This window comes from Paramormyrops kingsleyae, chromosome 4 (genome assembly GCF_048594095.1).
Source record: "Paramormyrops kingsleyae isolate MSU_618 chromosome 4, PKINGS_0.4, whole genome shotgun sequence".
NCBI classification, from domain to species: Eukaryota; Metazoa; Chordata; class Actinopteri; order Osteoglossiformes; family Mormyridae; genus Paramormyrops; species Paramormyrops kingsleyae.
The window spans coordinates 25,669,643-25,683,534 of record NC_132800.1 but is presented as its reverse complement, the minus strand read 5'-3'; the positions used below and the strand labels follow the sequence as shown (position 1 = coordinate 25,683,534).

The 13,892-nt window shown below is 43.0% G+C and overlaps 2 protein-coding genes across 11 annotated transcripts in view; one reads left to right on the top strand and one right to left on the bottom strand.

Moving 5' to 3' along the window:
- Nucleotides 1-13,892, bottom strand: part of LOC111846294 (protein NLRC3-like) — a 303,153-nt gene that overhangs the window by 192,067 nt on the left and 97,194 nt on the right. The window lies entirely within an intron of this gene.
- LOC140577651 (protein NLRC3-like) overlaps nt 1-13,892 on the top strand; it is a 159,364-nt gene that overhangs the window by 76,425 nt on the left and 69,047 nt on the right. For 9 of the 10 annotated variants that reach the window (XR_011989996.1, XM_072710933.1, XM_072710932.1 and 6 more), the window contains 4 exons: nt 6,397-6,570; nt 7,012-7,185; nt 9,886-10,059; nt 10,174-10,220. Coding sequence is in view for 9 of the 10 variants with exons in the window: in XM_072710933.1 (XP_072567034.1) it covers nt 6,397-6,570; nt 7,012-7,185; nt 9,886-10,059; nt 10,174-10,220 (569 nt within the window). In the remaining variant the exon portion in view is untranslated. The remainder of the gene's footprint in view (nt 1-6,396; nt 6,571-7,011; nt 7,186-9,885; nt 10,060-10,173; nt 10,221-13,892) is intronic. The other variant, XM_072710939.1, reaches the window with a different exon arrangement.

Here is a 13,892-nt window from a genome sequence, read left to right as displayed (position 1 = left end):
GAAAGAATTTTTCTGAAGGTATGATAGAAAGCATTGAGAAATAGTAATTAATCTAGAGGAGAATTTTTATTTTGTTTGTTGAAATATGTCCTATTAGTGAGAGTGGGAGATTCATCTTTTGTTTTGAGTTAGGGGTGTAGTTTAGGGTAAACAAGTCTGGCAGCCTGGGGGAGATGCTGATACCCAAGTACCGGATATTTCTGGTGTGAAATGGACCATCCTGATCAGCAGAATCCCAGGCATCTTCAGACAGTGAGAATATTATGGGTTTATTCCAGTTTATTGTGTAGTTTGATAGTTTTGAAAAGGTATTAGTAAAATTAAAATTTCATGTAGTGAGGGTTGAGGGTTTTGTACAAACAACAAGATATCATCTGCATAGAGAATTTTATATTGAGTTATCGGCATGAATTCCATTTATTTCACTGTTCTGTCGTATTGCTGCCGCAAGTGGTTCTATGAAGATGGCAAACAATGAAGGAGAGAGTGGGCAGGCAGGCCGTCTTCCCCATCGGAGTGTAAATGCAGGTGATGTGATCCCATCTGTGACACTGTAGCTTTGGCTGAGGTGTACAGCATTTTACAGTTTTTTTCAGTCGCTAACAAGCGTTTGTCCAAACAGTTGTCACATTTTCAAAACTCTAAACACAATTAGCCCAGCATCGGTCTTTTGTGGCCATACCATTCACACATTTCATGTCGTTTTCACCCAATATGCAGTCAGTGAACACATTTCCACAATCCTTACATTTTCTTAACAGACAAGCTATACCTCCCAACAAAATTATGGACTGTTTTTGTAGTATTTACGAATGTTAACACACAACATCCCAAAATAGCAAAAACAATATTCCAAACCTTAGATACAGTATAAAAACCTCTGCTTCTGCAATGATATCAGTTCAAAAACAATATCAATATCAAAAATATATCTCAGCTGATAATAAACAAACAATTGAATAATTGACACACAGCTGATTTATGTTGGGTAAATTGGGCCAACCACAGCTTATTCCATTCTGGCTTAGACTCATTGGGGTTTATAAGGCAAGACTTTGAGGAGTGATGTTGATGAAAACATGTGGCCTAACCCTGAAGATCGCAGAGATTAGATGCAAATTTTTTGCCTTTTTTATTAGCCCCCCTCCCCCCCTTTTTATCTTGGCTTTTTGCTGTTGTTTTTTTGTTCAGAATGCTCTTGTGTGTTTCATGGATATTTTGTTCACTGTAAGCAATACTGTAAAACTTTTTCTGTTCTATCATACCGTGTTTCTACTGTACCTCCTGTAGTAAACAGTAAAGAAAAAAAAACTTTTTACTGGAATGCTTTTGAATGTGAACATTACTGTACATGTGGACATACAGTTACCAACCAAGACATTTCTGGTGTCAAAATGGTGGATTGCATGTCTTGCCTGCAAATACCTGTAAAACTGAAACATAAAAGTCTATGCAGTTTTTGTAATGTCAATACAGTTTTTTACAATCGCTATGACAGTTTTTTCAAAACATTTAACAAGTTTCCTAAACTCTTAACACGGTTAGCACAACATCCGTCTTTGTAGGCTATACAATTAACCCATTTCTTGTTGCTTTGATACAAAATGCATAAAGTTAACACCAATTTAAAATGCTTGAACTTCTTTTACACACAAGCTCAACCAACAATGTAATTTTACAGTCAAATTTACAAATGCTTTAACACTGTATGTCAGAACAGATAACATCATGTTCTAAACATAACTTATATAGGCTAAAGTCAAAGTGAACAGCTGTTCATATTGTGAATTGAAACACAAATATATTCCCTGTATTTTATTCCATTGCCAATGAGAACTATACAAAGTTCCTTTTGAAAGTAACAGTGAGCGCATCAAAGAACTCCGTCACCAATACGTCCAGGTAAGGTTATGCAATACAGTCATTACTGTACTATACACAGTGTGTTTTGCAGTAAACTACTCTATAAACCTGGAGTGCATTAGTACATACAGTAGATATACAGTACAGCACAGCATTTACATACACTGTGTGTAAATACTTTCAGAGAGTCATGGAGTTGGAGGCCAATCAAGTCCCACATGAAATTATCTGTGTTGACGAGGCTGGCTTCAACTTGGCGAAAAGGCGTCGCCGTGGGAGAAACATAATAGGCCAAAGGGCCACAGTTACCGTGCCGGGCCAGAGAGGAGCCAACATCACCATGTGCGCCGCAATCTCCAACAACGGTGCACTCCTGCATAAATGTCAGATTGGCCCCTACAACACCGACCGCCTTCTCCTGTTTTTAGAAGACCTGCACGAAAGACTGGTGCCAGAGGTAGAAAGGGGACAGGTGGGAGACCACTTGCCAATATATGTTATCACATGGGACAATGTGGCATTCCACCATTCCCGTGCAGTCACAGCCTGGTTTGACGCCCATTCAAGGATGATGTCCCATTTCCTTACCCCTTACTCCCCTTTCCTCAACCCCATTGAGGAGTTTTTCTCAGCCTGGAGATGGAAGGTTTTTGACCATCGTCCACATGACCAAATGTCCCTCCTGGATGCAATGGATGCTGCATGCCAAGACATCACAGCTGAACACTGCCAGGGGTGGATAAGGCATGCCAAAAGATTCTTCCCACGATGCCTTGCCAGAGAAGATATCAGGTGTGATGTGGATGAGAACATGTGGCCAAATGCAGAAGACCGGGCAGAATAGAAGATTACTTTATTTTTTTTAATTATAATTCCGGTGCTTTTTCTGTTTGTATATCTTGCAGTAATGTCCTTTTGCAAATAAAGTCTGTACTGCAGCAGTTCTGTCTGTATTTTTTTTTTACATATACTGTACATTTTATAAAGCTACTCTGAGATGGTCATTCACTTTTTTGCATTGAATTTCTGCAGCAAAAGAAACAAAATGCATGCATTTACTAAACCCAACAAAACAAAAATGTAGAAAGGCTTCAAATATAAGGGCAGACCTGACACATAAAATAATGCAGTTTCTGTAATTTCAGCTGATGATAGTGTTTTTTTTGTCAATGTGTTATGATTGACTAAATGTTCCTGTTGGAAGAGAACATGTGTTACTGTTTTGAATAATTATTTGATTTTTAAAAATGTTTGCAGTGTTTTGCTAGACATAGTATACTGTGGTAGTTTATTATTGTATTTTGAAAATTAGTTTTGGGGTTTAGTTTACAATGTGTGATTTTGAGCATGAAATTAACCGTTTTGCCAATTGTGTGTTTTAGGTGTGATGGTGCGTTAAGAGTTTAGGAAACTTGTTAAATGTTTTGAAAAAACTGTCATAGCGATTGTAAAAAACTGTAATTGCCAGTATTTTGAAACCTGGTGTACTTTGATTGACTGCATGTACCTTGTGAAGTGAAAACAAGTGTTATTCTTTGACAGAATAATTTCATTTTGAGTCAGATTTATAGTGTTTTTGTAAAGTTAGTGTGTGCAGAGAAAGATGTGTTCTATTTTGAAATGAAGAGTTAGTATATATTTAACAAAATGTATTTTTGAGAAGAAAATTATCCATTTGGCCAATTGTGTTTTGTAGGTGTGAGTCTGTGTTAAGAGTTTAGAAAAAGTATCTGAAGTATGGGTAAGCGCTTGTTAGCGATTGAAAAAAACTGTAACCCAGTGGGTGAACGATTCTCCGAAGCCAAATCTATGGAATGTGTTAAAGAGAAATGTCCAACTGCTGTTAGATGCCTAATCTAATGATGTAATTATAGATGTACGTGTGTGTGTGAATGGTGTGTGAGTGTGAATGGTGTGTGAGTGAATGGTGTGTGTGTGAATGGTGTGTGTGTGAATGCTGTGTGAGTGAATGCTGTGTGAGTGAATGGTGTGTGAGTGACTGGTGTGTGAGTGACTGGTGTGTGAGTGAATGGTGTGTGAGTGACTGGTGTGTGTGTGAATGGTGTGTGAGTGACTGGTGTGTGAGTGACTGGTGTGTGAGTGAATGGTGTGTGTGTGAATGGTGTGTGAGTGAATGGTGTGTGAGTGACTGGTGTGTGAGTGAATGGTGTGTGAGTGAATGGTGTGTGAGTGACTGGTGTGTGTGTGAATGGTGTGTGAGTGACTGGTGTGTGTGTGAATGGTGTGTGAGTGACTGGTGTGTGAGTGACTGGTGTGTGAGTGAATGATGTGTGAGTGACTGGTGTGTGTGTGAATGGTGTGTGTGTGAATGCTGTGTGAGTGAATGGTGTGTGAGTGACTGGTGTGTGAGTGAATGGTGTGTGAGTGACTGGTGTGTGTGTGAATGCTGTGTGTGTGAATGCTGTGTGAGTGAATGGTGTGTGAGTGACTGGTGTGTGAGTGAATGGTGTGTGAGTGAATGGTGTGTGAGTGACTGGTGTGTGAGTGAATGGTGTGTGTGTGAATGCTGTGTGAGTGAATGGTGTGTGAGTGACTGGTGTGTGAGTGAATGGTGTGTGAGTGACTGGTGTGTGTGTGAATGGTGTGTGAGTGACTGGTGTGTGAGTGACTGGTGTGTGTGTGAATGGTGTGTGAGTGACTGGTGTGTGTGTGAATGGTGTGTGAGTGACTGGTGTGTGAGTGACTGGTGTGTGTGTGAATGGTGTGTGAGTGACTGGTGTGTGAGTGACTGGTGTGTGAGTGAATGGTGTGTGAGTGAATGGTGTGTGAGTGTGCCCTGTGATGGGCTGGCCCCCCTCCTGGGTCGTTCCCCGCCTCGTGCCCATTGCTTCCGGGATAGGCTCCAGACCCCCCACGACCCAGTCGGATAAGAGGGTTGGACAATGGATGGATGGATGGATGGATGATGTAATTATGGTTTTAGTATGGGTATACTGAGCAATATTGACTAAATTAAATGATTTATGGATGTTTTCTGAGGCAAGTCTTATCTTGATGAAGTCTGATCAGGATGGATTATAGTAGGAATGACTGTCTCTAACCGAGTGGCGAGAGCTTTTGTAATGATTTTCAAGTCTGTATTCATTAGTGAGAGTGGCTGGTAACTGGAGGGTTGTGTTGGGTCTTTATCAGGTTTCAATAACACTGTAATGGCCGGTAACTAGAGGGCTGTGTTGGGTCTTTATCAGGTTTCAATAACACTGTAATGGCCGGTAACTGGAGGGTTGTGTTGGGTCTTTATCAGGTTTCAATAACACTGTAATGGCCGTTAACTGGAGGGTTGTGTTGGGTCTTTATCAGGTTTCAATAACACTGTAATGGCCGGTAACTGGAGGGTTGTGTTGGGTCTTTATCAGGTTTCAATAACACTGTAATGGCCGGTAACTGGAGGGTTGTGTTGGGTCTTTATCAGGTTTCAATAACACTGTAATGGCCGGTAACTGGAGGGCTGTGTTGGGTCTTTATCAGGTTTCAATAACACTTTAATGGCCGGTAACTGGAGGATTGTGTTGGGTCTTTATCAGGTTTCAATAACACTGTAATGGCCGGTAACTGGAGGGCTGTGTTGGGTCTTTATCAGGTTTCAATAACACTGTAATGGCCGGTAACTGGAGGGCTGTGTTGGGTCTTTATCAGGATTCAATAACACTGTAATGGCTGGTAACTGGAGTGCTATGTTGGGTCTTTATCAGGTCTGCGCATACGAGGGCGGCGAGGCGCGCGTAGGAGAGTGTCCACGCGTGGGAGGGCGTCTGCGCATACGAGGGCGGCGAGGCGCGCGTAGGAGAGTGTCCGCGCGTGGGAGGGCGTCTGCGCATACGAGGGCGGCAAGGCGCACGTAGGAGAGTGTCCGCGCGTGGGAGGGCGTCCGCGCATACGAGGGCGGCAAGGCCTTTTTACTGTGAGCTTGGATTTAATGGATTCATGGATTCTGTATATATATTTTTATATATTACTGATATATATTTTCAAATACTATAAAAAATTTTATATATTATAAAAATATATATTTTTATATATTATTGATAAAATTCATTGTTTCTACATAATAATGCAGTCATTTTATGTTTTTGATTAGAGATTTTTTCATATAAATGCTTAGGAGGGCGTCCACACGATTGAAGAGTGAAGATAATACATCCCAAAAATGTTTATAGGTTTCTGCAGGGAAACCATCCGGTCTGGGCTCTTTGTTGTTAGGCATTTGGTTGAGGACCTTATGGAGTTCTTCTGATGTTAATGGTGCATCAAGGGTATCTGCTATTTCATTGATTAATATGGGTCCAGATTACATAACAGATTACATAAATCCAGATTATTTAAAAATGATTCTATATCAACTACATCTGGTTCTTGTTCTGAGGAGTATAGGTTCTAATAAAATGTTCGGAAGGTGTTAATTTCACGTGATTATTGAAATATTTATTACAGCAGTAACTTTTACTTATAAGTAATGCTTGTAATGGTGAGGTGATCTTATTTATTGGGGAGTTTCTGTCTGTCTCTATGTAGGCTGTCAGGCTGTAGAGTCTCAGAAGAAGGCTGTTCCTCCCTGGCTTCAGCTCTGAGGTCAAACCCCTCACACCTGAGAGAGCTGGATCTGAGCTACAATCACAAAGGAGACTCAGGAGTGAAGCTGCTCTCTGCTGTACTGGTTGATCCCAGCTGTAAACTGGAGAAGCTGCAGTGAGTACAGAATATGCATTTTTACAAAAAAGAAACTGGACACCAAGAAAACCCACAATGCATTTCAGCAGTTACATAATAAACAAACACAAACAGTTTCTGTTTTCTTCTCCTACTTCCTTATATCCCACAATTATCTCAGCCCTCGATCCATGTTAGAAATAATTAAGCAGTGAAGCAGGAAACATCCATTCAACCAAAATGCAAAACATTTGTGTTGGTTAGCAAAGTTAACGGTTCTGTTACAGTTAAACATGCTGATTTTAACATGTTATGGACAAAAATATAATGGACACCAACAGAATCGGAATGACTGTTAAAATGATTTTTAGTAATTTAATTGTTTTCTGAAACTCTATTATGTCATGGCCTCTAGTCTCATTTGAATAGAGTGCTGCAGTGTAAAAAGTGAATTTAAAAGTGTTACATTTTTTTTTTAAGGATGGGCCAGTGTGAACTCACAGAGAAATGCTGTGAGGCGCTGGCTTCAGCTCTCAGATCAAACTCCTCACCCCTGAGAGAGCTGGACCTGAGTGACAATGACCTGCAGGATTCAGGAGTGAAGCTGCTCTCTGCAGGACTGGAGGATTCACACTGTAAGCTGGAGATACTGAGGTGAGTATTACTGGGTATCCCACACTGTAAACTGCGGGTACTGAGGTGAGTATTACTGGGTATTTCACACTGTATGCTGGAGATACTAAGGTGGAAAATAACTAATGATTTCAAAATAAAGCAGGAGTATCTAAGGGTGTTTTCACATATAGTCCTCTTTAAAGGAACCAAACTCAGACCTCTAGAAGTGGTCCCAAAAGTGGACCAACAGGAAGGGAAGTCAGTTCTTTTTGTGTTCACAACAGGGGCGTAGATTTAGGGTGGACGGAGGGGATGTGTCCCCACCAATATCCTCCGACCATTGAAATGTCCCCACCAATAATTTAATCCACTTAAAAAAAAAAAAACAATCGTGTTGTCAACATTAACCTCGACACGCAGAAAGGGATAAATCACGTTCTCTCCTTGAGTCCTCCCGCCCCCAAAACACATATGAACATTTTGATTGGCTGTGCATTTCCCTGCTATCATGTGAGAGGCTGTGGCTGCGTTCAGATACAAGCAGCGCCAAATGCAGTGGATTTTTTTCCCCGTGCAAGAAGGTGTGTTGGGTGACACATGTGAGGATGGCGGCAGCAAAAAAAAGAAGCTGGACATAAGGAGCTTTTTTTCAAAGAAAAGTGTAAGTCACTTCAAGTTCGCTAGTGAATCCATCAAAGTCCATCAAAGTAACGACAACAGTTAACGTTAATGCTAGTGGGGTTTTGACATTACACTATTCCTTAATTTAACTTAATGAATTGCATTTCGAGTGGATTAATATCAATCGAAGCATTGCTAGTATTAATGTAAAGTGATTTTGCATTTTGCAGCAAATTAAAAAAACATGCATTCCGTGGACGGAGTTGGGGTGGCGGGGTTGGTGGGTGGGGCAGGGGGGGGGGTGGAGTCATGCTCATAGGTCCCCACCAATGTCCAGAGCAAATCTACGCCCTTAGTTCACAATGCGAGTTCATTTGAAAGGGGACTCAGTTCTCTTTCTGGTTTACTTCAGCTCAGATGGGGCCTCAGTCCTTTTTCTGTTCACACTTCAAGGTCTTAAAGCTCTCAGACCTTTACTTTGTGTTGTAGATAGTTGATGTTTTATGTTTTCTTCGTTCCAAATGTCTAGAAGCGCCATAGTCTCCTCCTCTGAACAAACTATTCCACGTCCCACACTTGCAGCCATTATTTTTGCCATTATTTTTGCTTGTTTCCCGGGACAGTACCACGTGGCAAAGCTAAAGGGTAAAAATTGTCGAAGCAAGCCAGGACCACTTTGTGTTCATAATGCACAAGTTAAACAAACCGTGACGCAGACTAAAAGCAAACTGGACTGAGACCACCTCCCGATGTAGTCTCAGTTTGGTTAGTTTCAAAGGGGTCTGAGTTCGTTTGGTGAGGGCGTCTGCGCATGCGAGGGCGGCGAGGCGCGCGTGTAGGAGAGTGTCAGCGCGCGTGGGAGGGCGTCCGCGCATGCGAGGGTGGCAAGGCGCGCGTGTAGGAGAGTGTCCGCGCGTGCGAGGGTGGCAAGGCGCGCGTGTAGGAGAGTGTCCGTGCGTACGAGGGCGGCAAGGCGCGCGTGTAGGAGAGTGTCCGTGCGTACGAGGGCGGCAAGGCGCGCGTGTAGGAGAGTGTCCGTGCGTACGAGGGCGGCAAGGCGCGCGTGTAGGAGAGTGTCCGTGCGTACGAGGGCGGCAAGGCGCGCGTGTAGGAGAGTGTCCGTGCGTACGAGGGCGGCAAGGCGCGCGTGTAGGAGAGTGTCCGTGCGTACGAGGGCGGCAAGGCGCGCGTGTAGGAGAGTGTCCGTGCGTACGAGGGCGGCAAGGCGCGCGTGTAGGAGAGTGTCCGTGCGTACGAGGGTGGCAAGGCGCGCGTAGGAGAGTGTCCGTGCGTACGAGGGTGGCAAGGCGCGCGTGTAGGAGAGTGTCCGTGCGTACGAGGGTGGCAAGGCGCGCGTGTAGGAGAGTGTCCGTGCGTACGAGGGTGGCAAGGCGCGCGTGTAGGAGAGTGTCCGTGCGTACGAGGGTGGCAAGGCGCGCGTGTAGGAGAGTGTCCGTGCGTACGAGGGTGGCAAGGCGCGCGTAGGAGAGTGTCCTCGCGTGGGAGGGCGTTGAGGCCTTTTTACTGTGAGCGTGGATTCAATGACAAGTCATGGATTCTGTATATATATTTTTATATATTACTGATATATATTTTTATATATTCTACATTTTTTTATATATTATAAAAATATATATTTTTATATATTATTGATAAAATTCATTGTTTCTACATAATAATGCAGTCATTTTATGTTTTTGATCAAAGATTTTTTCATATAAATGCGTAGGAGGGCGTCCACGCGATTGAAGAGTGAAGATAATACATCCCAAAAATGTTAACAGATTTCTGCAGGGAAACCATCCGGTCTGGGCTCTTTGTTGTTAGGCATTTGGTTGAGGACCTTATGGAGTTCTTCTGATGTTAATGGTGCATCAAGGGTATCTGCTATTTCATTAATTAATATTAATTTAAATCCAGATTATTTTAAAATGATTCTATATCAACTGCATCTGGTTCTTGTTCTGAGGAGTATAGGTTCTTATAAAATGTTCCGAAGGTGTTAATTTCACGTGATTATTGAAATATTTATTACAGCAGTAACTTTTACTTATAAGTAATGCTTGTAACGGTGAGGTGATCTTATTTATTGGGGAGTTTTTGTCTGTCTCTCTGCAGGCTGTCAGGCTGTAGAGTCACAGAAGAAGGCTGTTCTTCCCTGGCTTCAGCTCTGAGGTCAAACCCCTCACACCTAAGAGAGCTGGATCTGAGCTACAATCACCCAGGAGACTCAGGAGTGAAGCTGCTCTCTGCTGCACTGGAGGATCCCAGCTGTAAACTGGAGAAGCTGAAGTGAGTACAGAGTGTGTGTCTGACACGCTACAGATACTTATGCATGTATGTGAAGAAGAGGCACCAATAAATAAATGGATAAAGCAGCACTATGTCATTCTGCTTCTCCTATAGTGTGGACCACAGTGGAGAGTGCAGGACCAGACCAGGCTTACAGAAATGTAAGTGTGTTTGCATGTTTTTATTAATAATACCATTAATACTATGTTATGGTTGTATTCACACGATTGCTGTGATGAGTGTGGCTTTTGCACTGTGTGTAGATGGATTTCCATGTTTGTGTTTAGGTGAGTTTCTGTTTGTGTCATTTTAGACAACATCCAAATGAGAGAAATAAAACATCAAAATCATCACCAAAAACACTATCAATTCATTTAATCGTTTTTAAAAATATTTTTTACAAATACTTTTATAGCTGCTCATATCATCTTTGTGTTTGTGTGGGAGTGTAACATGGTTAAAATATATTCTGATGTAGTTGTATATCTTTAATAAAAAAAAGAATCCTTTGCATTTGTTCTTTTTGCACATGCCGTGAGTGTATGTGTTTTCTGCAGTGTTGCCAACTATTTTCAATGGAAAGTAGCTAAAGTCTGCTCGAAAAGTCGCCAAATGTCGCTAGATGACGTCATGCGTATATTTGCATATTGATGACGTAATTACGTCGTATTTGCATTCTGCGTGTTTTCCCTAATCCTTCCTCACGTGTTCAATATAAAACTGTTATCAATTACGTTACATATTTTCTGTCAGACAACATTATACGTATATATGTTTTTTTATGTGTATATGAGTTTAATAAGTTTAATGAAGTTTATCGTTGTGTATGAGTAAGTAGAATCACGTAGTCAATCAGATGTAGCTCAGTAAACGATCTCAGACGAGTTCAGAAACTGGAATGAACTTAAGCTCTGTAACAGTGAGTAATATAAGTGCATCAGAAGAAAAAATAAATAAATAAGGAAAAATAAGAAGAAACGGTCAAATTAAATAGTTTTATTTCAAGCAAAGGAGAAGCAGGTAAGTGATTGGTCCGTGGCAACACCGGTTGCACATGCGCAGCTCATTCACATCTATGTCAGCTACCTTGCGGTGACGGGAATATGCTGCTCCTTTCAGCCGGAGCTAGCGCTGACTGATCAGAGCAGACACAGGGAGATGAGTAACTATACCGAGAAAGCAAGACCTCGCGCTTACAGGACAGTACTGGCGACATTTGGAAAGTTGCTAAGTGTAGTAGATGAAGTATGTGGTTATAGATGTCCTGTAGGGGGCAATAGAGGGTTGTTAATTAGCCTGTGGTTGGTTAGGCAGGTGGCGGTAGAAAAACGTTGTGTTGTTGGAAGACATGTGGTGTGTAGTAAAGAAGACAAATTCTACAGGAATGCCTGGGTGTCCTTATTGAGAAGATACCACATTGGCGACGAGGAAACTGGCGAGCACATAAGAGGTTGCTTAAAAGTACGCCTGACGGCGCAGATTTTCCGGCTACTCTTTCCCAGACAAAGAAGCCAGCACGAACTGCGTCATGGCGGCATCGATGGTAGGGACGCTCACTCCGTTTGATAGTCAGGAACAGACTTGGGAGGAGTATTGTGAAGTGTTAGATCACTTTTTCGAGGCAAATGGGATTGCAGAAGTGGGAAGGAAACGCGCAATATTGTTGAGCTCTGTGGGCAGCCGGACGTATAGCCTAATGAGAAACTTGCTGAGCCCAGAAAAGCCGGGTGACAAAACTTATGGCGAGTTGACGGAGCTGCTGCAAGCACACTACAACCCTACACCCAGCGAAATAGTCCAGCGATTTAAGTTTAATTCGAGGACAAGAGAGGACAGTGAGAGTGTAATGCAGTATGTAGCAGCGCTACGGGAGCTCGCGCAGCATTGTAATTACGGGGAAAGATTGAAAGAAATGCTACGTGATAGGCTGGTGTGCGGTATATCGAATGATCGTATGCAGCGGAGGTTACTGGCGGAGCCAGAGCTGACGTTCGAAAAAGCATTGAAAATCGCACAAGCTATTGAAACGGCTAATAAGGATGTGCGTGACCTGCAGGGACAAACGACAATGCTGGACAGCCCAATGCCGAAGACCGTATCGCAACTTGCAGTGCATAACGTGAGTTCAAGACACTATGGGCGCAGCAAAACGGAAGGGGGCACGTGTTACAGATGTGGCGGTGACCACATGGCACGGGATTGTCGTTTCATATCGGTGTCGTGCCATAGTTGCGGGAAAAAGGGACATATAAAAAAAATGTGCAGGTCTGCTCCTCCGGGAGCACAGTTACAGCTTCAAGAGGGAGGGAAGCAGAAGCAGTATCGAAAAGATAAAAAGCTTTCGGCACATCATATAAATGAAGTTCCGGAGAAGCACTCTAGTGATGAAGAAGTGTTTGCAATGTATAAGCTAAAGGTGGCAAAAATGCCACGAGTGGACCCCATTACCACACAACTAAATATAAATGGCAGCATGGTGGATTTTGAGGTGGATACCGGCTGCAGTGTGACAATTTTGACAAAGACAGCATATACAAAGCTACGGGTAGCAGGGAGCGCTCAAGAGCTGCACGACTGTCCATGGACTTTGAAAACATACACAGGAGAACAACTAGCAACAGTGGGGGCTGCGGACGTCACAGTTACATACCAAGACAAAGTCAAGCAGCTACCAGTAGTAGTGGTAGCAGGTACAGGGCCAAACCTGTTAGGCAGAGGGTGGCTCAAGGAGTTGGAGCTACACAATGTTATTGCCATTAACAAGGTGCAGTCAGACCTGACGTTGCAGGATGTTTTGAAACAACATGAAGGGGTTTTCAAAGAGGAATTGGGAACTTGGACGGGCCCACCAGCTAAAATATATGTAAGTGAAGGAGTTGCCCCAAAGTTTTATAAACCGAGACCAGTTCCATTTGCAATGAGAAAGAAAGTGGAGGTGGAGTTGGAAAGACTCACGAAGCAGGGCATAATTGAACCTATTAAGTTTTCTGATTGGGCAACACCTATTGTGCCCATTCTGAAGCCGGACCATTCCGTACGTATCTGTGGGGATTACAAACTCACTGTAAATTTAGTCTCCAAGTTGGAGCAATATCCAATTCCAAAGCTGGAAGACTTATTTGAAAAACTAGCAGGGGGACAAAAGTTTAGCAAACTGGACTTAAGTCACGCATATCAGCAAGTGACCTTGGATGAAGCGTCCAAGCAGTATGTCACGTTAAACACATTGAAAGGGTTGTTCAAAGTAAATCGTCTTCCTTTCGGTGTTTCTTCTAGTCCTGCCATTTTTCAGCGTTTGATGGAGAGTCTGGTGGCAGGGATGACAAACGTGGCGGTTTACCTGGATGACATCCTGGTGACAGGACGGAGCGATCAGGAGCACCTGGCAACTCTGAAGGAGGTCTTGACACGACTACAGGAAGGGGGTCTTCGGCTGAAGCGCAGCAAGTGTGCGTTTATGGAGCCTGAAGTGGAGTTTTTAGGACATAGAGTGGATGCCTCAGGGCTTCATCCACTGCCACACAAGGTGGAGGCAATACAGAAGGCACCGGCACCCACTAATGTTACAGAGCTGAGGGCATACCTGGGATTACTGAACTATTATAACAGGTTCCTGCCATGCCTATCATCATTATTGGCCCCCTTGCACAAACTGTTACGAAAAGATGCTCGGTGGAAATGGGAACGCGAGCAAGCAATGGCTTTTGAGGAGTCTAAACAACTCTTGCATTCCTCCAAAGTATTGGTGCATTACGACAGCCAGAAGGATTTAATCTTGTCCTGTGATGCTTCACCATACGGTGTTGGTGCGGTGTTGTCACATCGCATGCCGG